The 12,880-nt window shown below is 45.3% G+C and overlaps 1 protein-coding gene across 1 annotated transcript; it reads right to left on the minus strand.

Annotated features, from left to right (window-relative positions):
* Positions 1-9,124: 9,124 nt before the first annotated feature.
* On the minus strand, positions 9,125-12,457 carry KLF14 (Kruppel like factor 14). The gene has a single exon (XM_043590472.1). The coding sequence runs from the start codon at positions 12,455-12,457 to the stop codon at positions 11,474-11,476; it is 984 nt and encodes a 327-aa protein (XP_043446407.1). The 3' UTR covers positions 9,125-11,473.
* Between the last annotated feature and the right edge of the window lie 423 nt (positions 12,458-12,880).

Here is a 12,880-nt window from a genome sequence, read left to right on the forward strand (position 1 = left end):
TATTTCTTGCACTGTAACCTCTGCCTGGATACTTTCCCCCCTGAGATATCTCTTGGCTAATTTTCTCACCTTCTTCAAGTCTTTGCTCATATCTTATTTGCACAATGAAGCCTACCCAGATCACCCTATTTATTACCTCAGTCTAATCCCTACTCCTACCCAACACTCCTGATCATACTTAGGCTGTTCTACTTTTTATTAATTCCATATCTTTATGGCATTTTTACCTAACATACTATACAACTTACTTGTTTATTTTCTATATCCCTTCTGCTAGAATATAAAACCATATGGCACAGATCTTTTTTTTTCCACATATATATCCTAAGTGCCTATAACAGTGCCTGACACATTGTAAATGCTCAATAAATATTTGTTGAAATGTAGTCTTGGCCCATGAAAGCCTGATTCTTTTAGGTAAAAGCCATGAGTACACATAGCCCCAGAAGGAAAGCTTCTAGCACCGCCTTTGGGGCTGCTAGATGCACTCCAGTCCAATCCATTGCTGACCCCTGCTGGAACCCACTGACCAAGTTGCCTTCCCTCTCTTGACTGATGAGTAGACCTAGAACTCCTTGGGGACCAGCAGGGTGACAGGATACTGCTGATACCCTCTCTGCCATTTGCTTGTGCCATACATACTCTGCTCAGAGCAATAATAACTGTAATCCTTCCTTTCCCTTGAGTTTTTACTGATTCTATGGATCTGCAGAAGACTGACTAAATTTACCTTTGTTTTATTTATACTCGGTAAATATGTTCTCCTGTTAGGACCCAATTAGGTGGTGGTGGTGGTGGGGAACCCCGTTCTTAGCTCCACCTTCAGAAGTAATAACTTAATCATTAGCCAGACTGAAAATTGGTGTGAGGGAGACGTTTTGAAAAATATTAATGTAATTTTCCCCACTTATTTTCTTCCACGTAACCTTTCTCTTTTTACCCAGAGGCATCCATTTGCCTCGGAGAACATCATGATTGGTATAGCAGGAATGCAAAGGTAAATAATGATTCTAGTTCAGCTCTTGAAGCCTATAGCTAAATAATAGTCTTAAAAACTTTGTTGGGAAAGTAAAGGGAGTTCTGAATTTTAAACGTTCTCAACTATTAAGAGGAAAGCATGCGGCCTGGACAAAAAACTTTGCTATAATCAATAGGTAAAGTTGGAGTATGATAGTGGGAAGTTGCCATCTACTGAGGGTGGAAGTGAAGCGTTCTTTCGATTGGAAGAGCCAAGGTAGAGGGAAGATCAGAGGAGTTGAGACTAGGCTTACTTGGTGCTTAGATCCCTTAGAAAGAATCCATCAGCCCCTTTATTCCTTAGGCCTTCGCCCAGAATGGGGAAGATGGACACAACATCAGGAAACCCAGATAAGCTGAGTAGAATCTGAAATTTCTGGGCTGGTCCTTCACTTCCATTCCATGTTCAGCATGGCGTTGGGGCAACAAAGTGCCATTCAAGAGGTAATTCCAAAATGGCTGAGAGGTGTCTAGGCAGATGGACTTGTGTCGGCACTCCAGTTCCCTGTGGCCTTGGTATGGTATAGAGAGGAACCAGAATGTTTTTCATGCCTTGGTAAGAGCGTCCAGAAATGCTGAGAGAACCCAAGGTCCAGATGAGGTCTGTATTTGGGGTGAGAAAGTCTCATTCTACAGAGACCTCACAATGAGAGGCTACAGCAGGAACACAGGCTCCAGCAGTGAGTATAAGAAAGGCAACCAAAAGAACCAGACCGGACCTGTTGCAACCCATTGGGCACAAGCACTCTATGCCTAGGGATCCCCAGAACAGCCACACATCATGGAAAATGAGTGAGGACCGGAGAACAGCACAGCATACAGCTCTGAGACTGCCTCCCTTTCTGCCCTCAGAGAAACACATACGCTCCCAGCATTCAGAAACCAGGGTAGGAAGGAGGGATAAAGCCCTTGGAAGGAGGCAGCCCTGAGAGAGTGTGACACATTTCCATTTCTCCTCTATCATTAACAGAAGTGGGAGCTGGTTAATAAGGTGCAGTTAGCTGTAGATACAGTTAGCTACCATCTGTAAGTGTTGGCACATTTTTATATTGTTTTTGTTTTCTTCCCCTTTACGAAACTAGAGTATTTTGAAAGGGGACCTAGAATTCTAGATCAAGCTCTGGATCGTCACGAGCTATTGTGGAAAACAGAGGGACAAAGAGTATTCTGAAGGAGGAGAGAGGAAAGGAGCGCTTTGGCGTTGGAGGGGGATTTTCTTGAGGGAATTTGGGGGCTTGGTTCCTGTGTGATTTAACCTTTGTTCGCATTGCCCCCCTCTCCTGGCAATGAGCTTAGAAAACGGGAATGAGTGTCCGAATTCCTACTGAGGGGTGGGGGAGGCGGCCAGGGAAACCCTGTCCAAGTCCTGGGATGGGCACTAGAGCTCCTGAGCTGACCCCCCTAATATATGGGCCAAATGGTCCTTGATTGCATCAGATTCTTAGTGTACTATACTTTCTCTCCATAGAAAATAATCTATCTTTGCCCCACTAATGTTTTGTACTTTGATTTTTGTTTTGACTCTGATATTTTGTCACACCTGCTTACTTTTATTAACGTTTGTCTGCTATATCATTTCCTACCCTACCTTCTGCTTTTCTTTTCTAACCAATAGTATTTTCCCCTCCTAGAAAATATATTTTTTAGGGGCGCCTGGGTGGCGCGGTCGGTTAAGCGTCCGACTTCAGCCAGGTCACGATCTCGCGGTCCGGGAGTTCGAGCCCCGCCTCGGGCTCTGGGCTGATGGCTCAGAGCCTGGAGCCTGTTTCCGATTCTGTCTCCCTCTCTCTCTGCCCCTCCCCTGTTCATGCTCTGTCTCTCTCTGTCCCAAAAATAAATAAACGTTGAAAATATATTTTTTAATGTTTTAACTTATGCAAGTAATATGTGAAGATGTTCTCCTTTTAAAAAAGCAAAAGTGGGGCACCTGGGTGGCTCAGTCAGTTAAGCATCTGACTCTTCCATCTCAGCTCAGGTCATGATCTCGTGGCTTCGTGAGATGGAGCCCTGTGTCGAGTTCTGTGCTGACAGTGTGGAGCCTGCTTGGGATTCTTTTTCTCTCCCTCTGTCTCTGCCCCTCCCTGCTTGTGTTCTCTCTCTGAAAATAAACATATATAAACAAAAAATTTTTAAAGAGCAAAGGCATTATATACATAAGGCTAAAGACCCACTGACTATCTCTCAGTCCTGGTTCTTTCATTAAATTGCTTACTATCCTTTGACTACTTTTTTGGGTCCTTATCGCTCACGTTTTTGGTCCTTTATATATTCTGGATATTAATCCTGTGCCTGTTAATTTTTTTTTCAGAGTGTAGCTTGATATTTAACTTTGCGTAGACTTTCAGATATAAAATGTCTTAGAATTCTGAAGCAGTTAAGTCTTTTTTTTTTTTATTTAAAAAAATTTTGCGTCCTAATAAGAAAGGCTTCCTCAACCAATATGATACTTTCCAGGTTTTTTTTTTTCTTGCTAATAACTTTTTATTGCTTAAAAATGTTTAGGTCTTTACCATCTGAAATTTATTTTTCTGAAAGATCTGAGACAGAAAATAATGTTGTGTTTTGTTATTTTGTTTTGTCACGAAGAGCCAACTATCTCAATAGCATTTGAGACTAATGTCTTGAGACTCATCTGTCTTTTCTCCACTAATGTGAAATGGCATCTCTCTTCTATACCAAATTCTTCTATACTCACAGATCGATTTCTGAGTTCTTCATGCAATTCCATTTGTCTTATTCCTGCACTATACCACACTGTTTAACGACCACAGCTTTGTAATATTTTGATATCTGTAAAGCAATTATTCTTCCTTTCCCCCCACAATCTACTGTAATATCTCCTTGAAAAAGTTTCATTTAAAATCCTTTTTTTTTGGGGGGGGGGGTTGATTGGAGTTGCATTAAGTATATACATTTGAGGAAAAGACTGACATCTTCATAGTATTGAGTTTGACCACCACAGATACATTATTTATCTCCACTTAGCTATATTTTCTTTTATGTAATTCAGTAAAAGTTTTATAGTCTTGCCTATAAAGGCTCTCTGTTATTAATTGCTACTGTATACGATATCACTTCGTCTATTACATTTTCTGATCGATGATTGCTGGCATATAAGAAAGGCATTGATTTTTCTCCTTTTTTCAATTAGTGAAGCGAATTACATTGACAAATCTCTACTACTGAATTAATATCGCAGTTTTCAATAAATTTCAATGATCGTAATGCATTATTTTTTCATTCACTACTGAGTTAGAATTTCTAATATTTTACTCAGGATTTTTGCACCCATCTTTATAGATAAAAGTTTTTTGTTGTTTTTGTTGTTTTTTGTCTTTTATTTGTCTTGTTTTGGTACTACAGTTAGCTTAATTATATAACATAAAGTAAATTAGATAATTTTCTATCTCTTTCTATGATATGTAACAATTTTAAAAAATGGAAATTATTTGTTTCTTAAACATTTAAAGAATTTTCCTATAGGGGCGCCTGGGTGGCGCAGTCGGTTAAGCGTCCGACTTCAGCCAGGTCACGATCTCGCGGTCCGTGAGTTCGAGCCCCGCGTCAGGCTCTGGGCTGATGGCTCAGAGCCTGGAGCCTGTTTCCGATTCTGTGTCTCCCTCTCTCTCTGCCCCTCCCCCGTTCATGCTCTGTCTCTCTCTGTCCCAAAAATAAATAAACATTGAAAAAAAAATTTAAAAAAAAAAAAAAAAAAAAAAAAAGAATTTTCCTATATAACCACCTAGACCTAATGCCATTTTAGGGAACACAACTCTGATTGCCATTTTAATTTCAGATTTTCTACATTTTCTTAGACTATCTTAAAATTTTCTGTTTTCCTATAACATTACCCATAATTTTCAACTCTATTGATACAAAGTTGTTTGTATTATTCTGTTATAATTTTAAAATTCTGCTCGTGTGTTACTATGATTTTACATCTTTTTTTTTATTCCTGATAACTTTTTTTGTGGCTTCTCTCTTTTTTTCTCCATCATATTTCTTAAATCCGGTTTTATTAGTTTTTTTTTAAGTACTCTACTCAATTTTTTCTTCTGTTTCACTAAGTTCTGCTTTTATGGCAGTGTCTTTCAACCTTTTTTCATTATGACCCTTCTAGGAGGCTTTCAAAACATTTTTTTCTGTATTCATCACCTCCTCCCCAAATCCTAAACCACCCATATAACGTATATCTGTTTATGTTGTATGACCTTTTCAAAGGCCACACTGAATTGTAATAGTAAGCATATTTTGACCTCTCAAGAACCAATTTTTGCTACCTTGGGGGCAGTGATCTTTCCCATTGAGAATGCAGGGTCTGTCGTAATGTCTTTTTCTACTTTCTTTGGGTTTGTTTTCCTTTTTTTTTGGAGATGAAAGCTCAGTTCATTCACTTTCGATCCTTTTTTTTGTTTTTGTTTTTGTTTTTAATAAACAATTTAAGGGGTGCCTGGGTGGCTCAGTCAGTTGAGCATCTGACTTCGGCTCAGGTCATGATCTCATGGCTCATGAGTTTGAGTCCCACGTTGGGTCTCAAAAAATTGAGTAGAGTACTTAAAAAAAAAAAAAACTAATAAAAATAGATTTTAAAAATATGACTGAGAAAAAAGAGAGAAGCCGCAAAAAAAGTTATCAGGAATAAAAAAAAGATGTAAAATCATAGTAACACATGAGCAGAATTTTAAAATTATAACATTTCAGAGCCTGGAGTCTGCTTTGGACTTTGTGTCTTCCTCTCTCTTTGCCCCTCCCCTGCTAGCGCTCTCTCTCTCAAAAATAAATATTAAATTTTTTTTAAATAAACAACTTAAGGCTATAAATTGCATTTCTTCCCCCAGTTGTTTTCTTGCATCACAAAAGCTTTGCTAGGTAGTGCTTTTGGTTTTCATTCAGATATAAATTTTGTAATTGCTCCTGTTATCTTAGTCATGTAGAAGTCTGCGTTCACATTTTCCAATGCATGAGGTTTTGGTTATATTTTTGTTGTATTTTCATGTGATTAGCTGCCTGGAGTTTTTTAAGACTGTCTATTTTACTATAGAGTCCATAAGAATTCCTGCAATCTTTCAACGTTAAGTTTGATGTTTACTGGAGGCTTTTGATGTATACTCTTTATCAATTTAAGAAACTGTCTTCTTTGTTACTAGTTTGCCAAGGTTTTTTCGAATTAAATCACAAATTAAAACTCAAATTGGTAAGTTTTAACAAATACTTACTTTGGAACCAAATGAGATGATCATGCTTATGTCTTCCTGATTTCTATTAACTTAACTACTTTGATATATTACATGTGTTTCATCCATCCAATGCTTTCCCTTGAGACCTAACTCTGTACATTCTCCAAGCCATATTTGTATTCCTATTCCATTCAGTGGTGAGACACCCGAGACTAAACAAAAATGTTGAGGGGCGCCTGGGTGGCGCAGTCGGTTAAGCGTCCGACTTCAGCCAGGTCACGATCTCGCGGTCCGTGAGTTCGAGCCCCGCGTCGGGCTCTGGGCCGATGGCTCAGAGCCTGGAGCCTGTTTCCGATTCTGTGTCTCCCTCTCTCTCTGCCCCTCCCCCGTTCATGCTCTGTCTCTCTCTGTCCCAAAAATAAATAAATGTTGAAAAAAAAAATTTAAAAAAAATGTTGAAAATAGTGTCTACATATTCTGTATCCAACCTATCTCAGTGTTAAAAGGGTGATTTTCTAACGGTTTACCTACAGATTCAGGTAGGTACCTCTCAATATTCTCTTGGATCTGAGATCCCTTGCAGAAGTAGGCATTTTTGTTTTCTCTCTGAGAGCTTGCATTCTTCTATTATATCTCATTGGGTTCCAATCACATCCTCTAACCTAGTAATGACTAAACTACCACTCTCTTTCATAGTCTCGTCTTTAATATTGGTGGGCTTCTGATATTTTTTATTTTCCATTTGTATTGTCAATTCTATCCTCTCAGAACACAACCTTTCTCCTAAAGAAATCCTTCCCTTCCTCCAGTTCAACTGACCTGTCTTTATTCATTTTTCACCCTCCCACTGCTTCCATTTTGACTTCAAGATCTAAATACATATTTGAAACAAATAGGATTCCTACTTTATTTCCTCAGAAAACTTGACTCCTAGGGAAAGAAGAATCCAGGCATACCCTTTCAAAATACGCTTCCTATTCTTTGGCGTTATAATGGCATTGCTTCTCTCTACCCCAAACCCATATATCACAAACATTTGCATCCTCTTTTTATTTTCATGATTAAAAAATCACCACTACTCTGTGATTGAACACAGACTGAGTCCCTGAAATTTCACTGTCAGGGCTTATATAGTCAACATATCTGGCACCAGCTTGGGACATAAATAGAAGGTGCCTATGGATACCCCTCATGAAAGAAAGACCTTGACCCCTCCCATAGACCTTTCTCTGGATGCAATTCAAATCAAGACAAAAGGGAACCAAATTGGGTGCAATTGATCTAATGCCACCTGCTAGTCCCCAGCACAGTTTAAGGACTAGAATCTCCTAAACTTATGTTTTGAAGTTCACATGGAACTTATGCCATTCTGCCTTAAAGTCCTTATCTACAATCATGGCTGACAATAAAGGCACAAATTGCTCCACTCAATAGTGCTTTTTCCTTCTGCAGAAAGCCTGTCTCAACTATATCTATGTGAATCAAGATCAGCCATAGTGGCCTGCGCAGCCCACTTTTACAGAGTCGTATGTCCAGTCCCTCTAAAAAGGTAGCTTGTGTATGGAAGCTAGCTACTATATGCTGCTAGGACTCAAAAAGGCCAAGTAACTGAAGAGTCCAAGATCACTGAAGTGCTAAAGCCCTATGCCCTGGCACACAAGATGTCCCATCTCTGCACATCTTATTTTGGTTGCCTAATTCCAGTTAGAGTGCTATTTCTCAAGATACTTCTCAATGTATATTTGCATGTGTTGGGGCTTAAGGGAGAAAATCAATCATATCCCTTTCCTAGCGAAGTTCTCAAACAACTGAGTAATAGCTATAGGAATCAGACTAATGAGGATGAACATATCAGTATTTTGTTGATGAAGCTGTACCTATGGCCAGAATTGGGCTTTCTAACACAGTACCTCTCCCCCACCCCTCCCAATTCCTGATGTTGGGATTACCCTCCCAAAGGAGAATATACAAAGGAAACACTTACCTAGAGAGCTGCAAGGGCCATGGCTGCTCCAAAAGTGGAGACAGAGAGAGGTGCTCTTCAGACCTGCCTCTGGAAGGCGGGCCTGGGCCTCAGCAGGTGTACTTATTAGGTGAAAGCTGGATCTGAATGGACTGCATACACATTGCAGGCAAAGAGGTACAAAAGAAAGAACTTAGAGCGTGTGTGTGTATGTGTGTGTGGGCGCGTGTGTGTAAAATGGCCCTCTTCCCTGTGTCTCCATCAGAGAACACAAACTTCCTCTGGGGAGAAGTGAGTAAGAGGTAGAAACAGGGGCCAAGAGTGGTATCCCAGTATGGTTCCCTACTTGGAGAAGAACAGGAAAATAGGAACAAGTGACAGATTCTTGTCCCCACGGTTGGGGGCAAGGCCTGTACTCTTCACACCTTCCCAGTGGAGCTTGGGGATCCATTTCCCTCACACCCAGATGTGTGTGTGTGAATGCGTGTCACATTCCAGCTTCCAACCCAAAATTCAGAAAAAGTCCCATCAGTAGATTCTGTTACTAGGTCATTCCTACATCAGAACTCAGGATGGCAGAGGTGGGGAAGGGCCCAGAGGTTCAGGCTGACCCCAACCAATCCCCAGACTCATTCAGCAATTGAGCTCCATCTGTTTAACAAAAAGAAGCAAAAGAAATACCAATAAAACTAGGAAGCCCCTTCCAAGACATTTCATCAATGACTGCTCTTCAAGAGCTGTTTGGTTGCTGGAGTGAAAAGGGTAGTAATAACCAAGACTAAGAAGGACTACCCTATAAATCTTGCCTCCATTATCGAGCTACTCTAAGTGTTTTGAGTGTCTCCCACCCCACCATCCCAAGTCCTAGGAGAGGTCATTGGAAGACATGCCACACTTAGATTGTCAGAAGCCATCCCCAAAGTCCCCAAGGTCGAAGAACCCAAATAAGGACACTGCTTGGGAGCTCGAGAATCAAAAGTTATTTATCAAAGGGTGGTTGGAAAAGCCAAGCTTTCTTGAGCCCAATTCCAGAACAGTCAGTGGGAGTTTTTCTCCTATTAGCTTCATTGTTCACCTACCCAATGGCAGATCTTCTACTGAAGGAGACAAAGGGGAAATGACAGTCTTCAAGGGGGCCTGGAGTGCCCTTCCTATCCAGTCTCAGCTGAGGAGACAAACAGAGCAAAGGGAGGACTCTTCCCCCAACCAAAACCCACCTCCACAATTGGGGGCCTCCTCTTCCCATATGTAGCTCAAAGAGGGCCCCACCCTCCCTGTTTAGTCTGCACCAGGAAACACTGACTTCTTCAAAGTCACAGGGCATACAGTTTGGGTCCTTCTTATGGACATTTCCCTCACTTAGCAGAGACCCAATGTCAACTTTGCATCACTCACTCTCTCAAGGAAAACAGAATGCCCAGGACCAGAGGGAGAATAGAATTGGCAGTGAAAATTAATCCACCAGGTCAAAAGATAAAATCTCTCCCCAAATGCCAAAGAGACATTCCCACTCTAAATCCACATGGTGTGAAGGAGGGAATGGACTCAACCGGCTAAGAAAGGGGCTTTTAAGCTAAGCACAACAGGCATAGTGTTCAGCAGGGACTGGACATTTGAAGCAACCTAGAAGTGACAGGGAATGGGAAGGGAGGGAATACTGGTAGCAGGAAGGGAGAGTGGTGTCCTTTGATTAAGGGCCCAGAGAGAGATGAGGTGGGGTAACCAAGCCTGAGGGAAAGAGCCACTTAGAAGGCCAGATACCTAAATTCTATTCATGGCTTTTGCCAGCAACTCAGCATGAGACTTTGAACTTATCTAGGCTTCAGTGTCTTCATCTGCAAAACAGGGGAAAGCGGTTTGTTTAACTAGATGCCTGTTATGGTCCTTTGAGATTATGGCACCCTCCACAAGATATTCAGGAGGGGGGCGCCGGGGCCTTACCAGAGCAGGAAATTCCTTTCAGCCCCATCTCTAGTAAAAAGGTCACATGTACACACATTCACACGTACATAAGCAGAGTGACCGACAACTTTGTTCATAGCAGCAGAGACACATATAGAAAAAATAAATACTGCTGATGCTTGATTCCTGCATTGGGGCAGAAGGGTCCTGAGGGTACAACTTGGAGGGACTTCAAGGTCAAGGGAGAAGGGTCCTCCTATTTGATAACAATTTTCACCTTACTGTTCCTTCCCCAAGTCCAAGTCCAGGGCAGCCAGATCTTTGGAGAAAGCCACTCTCATCTTCCCCTCCCCAAACCGTCAACTCATTTACGGCAAAAACAAAAATGCACAGATCCCAAGGGAAATAACCCCCTTGTTAGCCACTGAGAAATGAACAGAATCTACCACACCTGAGATTACTTGGACTGGGCAGCTGGAACCACACGCCCCTATTTCCCTGAATATTAACAATGGTCCTGAAAGGTCTTGTTTTGGACCTATCTCACCCAAAGTCGCTTGGGTGTGCCCTCTGGCTAAAAGGGGAACTAGCCTGGACCACTCTCTTATTTCTGGTACTTTCATGGTTGTTTCCAAAATTTTCAACCAATCTCACTGTGAGAGTGAGCCAGGAAGTTGCCCTCCCCAAGTAGGAATCCAAATGAGAAGAAAGGCTACGGCGCAAGTGCAGGGTTCCACACCATGCAACAGGACCTGCAAACAGACTCGCAACACTCCCCAGACACCAAGAAGCATCTCCCAGCCATACATTCACATGGACTCTTACATGGCCTCTCCTACCAGAGGTAGCTGGGGCAATTGGGGAGTGGAGGACATCAACCTCCCATCAACCTGGGATCCCTGTTTAAAAGATACTAAAAATAAATTAGTAAACATTGCTATTTACAGAAATAGAAATCATTTCTGTTTCCAAAGGCCTCTCACCATTCCAGTCCTGGACATTTCCAAGACTGCCACCCCTGAAACCCTCTCCAAGGTCCGCCCTGGCAGGTGGATAAGACACTAGAGTCCTTTGAGACTGGGAGCTCCTCAGGCACCTGAGAATTCCAGTTTCACATCTCTGGTTCCAGGGGAGAATCTTCAGGACTCTGGAGAGTACGGGGGTTCATCCCTTTTTCACCAGTTCCTGGGGGCTGTCTTGAGGCAACCCTCTCCCCTTTAGGTTGATATACGTGTTGTAAGAATTCCTGCTATTTTCGGGCCCCCAGTCCCTCCCCAGGGTCCAACGTGCCTCCCTGGACCCATCCTCCGAGCAGAGGAACCAGTCTGTGCCTTGGTCTAATGACTCTGGGAGAGAGGGTTGGGCAAGGAAAAGGCAGGGACAACGGTCTGGGCGATCGTCCTTGTGGGGATGACTAACAGCAATGACTGTCAGACAGGCAGGTGGTGAGGCTGGGCTCCTGGCCGGGGATGCAGGCGGAGCTGTCCACCAGGCTGGTGGGTTGGGGGTCGACTCGGGGAGTGCGACGACGCCCGCGGTACTCGATCATGTCAGGATGATAGGCTGGGTGGCGGCGAGCATGCTTGGTCAGATGGTCACTCCGGGAGAACTGCTTGGGACAGAGGGGGCAGGAGAAGCGCTTCTCGCCCGTGTGCGTCCTGTAGTGGCGGGCCAGCTCGTCGGAGCGCGTGAACTTCTTGTCGCAGTCGAGCCAGTCGCAGGAGAAAGGGCGCTCACCCGTGTGGGTGCGCTGGTGGGACTTCAGATGCGACGACTTGTAATAGGCTTTGTTGCAGCCCGGAAAGGGGCAGCGATGGCGCTTCGCTGCAGGTGTAACCGGCCTCCGACGAGGGACTGGACCTGTGGCGGGGGCGGGGCCCGCCCCAGGGGCCACGCCGGGGACCGCCCCGGGGGCGGCAGGCGCTCCGGAGACGGCAGGAGCGCCTGGGACCGCGAGCGCGCCGGAGGAGTGCGCGGGTCCGGAGACCTCGGCCGCGCTGTTGGCCGGGGTCGGCTCTGAGCCCAGGGTCGGGCCGGAGCACCGGGTCGGGTCGCAGGAGCCGGACGAGGCGCGCAGAGCTTCCCCCGAGTTCTCCCCGAAGCCCTCCCCAGAGCCGCCGCGCAAGTCAGCCAAGACGCTTGCAGCCAGCAGGTGGGGCGCGGCGCCGCCCGCGCCGGGGCTGGGGGCGGGGACCTGGGGGAGCGGGGGGACCGACGCGGGTCCCGGTGGCCCCGGACCCGGCAGAGCGGACTCCGGCGGCGCCGCACCCACCTCCGAGCCTGCGGCTCCGCCCGCGCCCTCGGGGTCCGGCGGGCGGCGGTGAACCACGGCGCCCGCGGACATGGACACCAAGCACTCAGCGGCGAAGTAGTCCAGGCACGCCACGGCGGCCGACATGCTGGCACCGCCGGGCCGCCGGCAAGCGCCGTCCGAGAGCGGCCGGCCGCGGGCGAGAGAGTTCTCGGGAGCGTCCGTCCCGCAGCCTCGGAGCGAGAAGCAGGAGGCCCGGTGCGCGCCGCCCGCCGCCCGGCGCCGCCGCCGCCGCCCGCGCGGAGCCCGCCCCGCCTGACGCGCCCCTGACGCACCGGAGCCCGCGGGGGCGGCGGGACCCGCCCCGGCCCGCAGGACACCCCCTCGGAACGCGGGGCCCACCGGGCTAAGTCATTTTTAACAGCCTAAGAAATTATCTTGTCTTCGCTTTCTTGCCTCTGCTGGTGAGCCAGGTAATTTTAATAAAGAGAAAACTCCCCGATCGTAACTTCTGGGCAGCCTGCCGGCTTCGCGCCCCCCCACCCCCCCTCCCCGCCCGCTGGTCCTCCG

This window comes from Prionailurus bengalensis, chromosome A2 (assembly GCF_016509475.1).
Source record: "Prionailurus bengalensis isolate Pbe53 chromosome A2, Fcat_Pben_1.1_paternal_pri, whole genome shotgun sequence".
NCBI classification, from domain to species: Eukaryota; Metazoa; Chordata; class Mammalia; order Carnivora; family Felidae; genus Prionailurus; species Prionailurus bengalensis.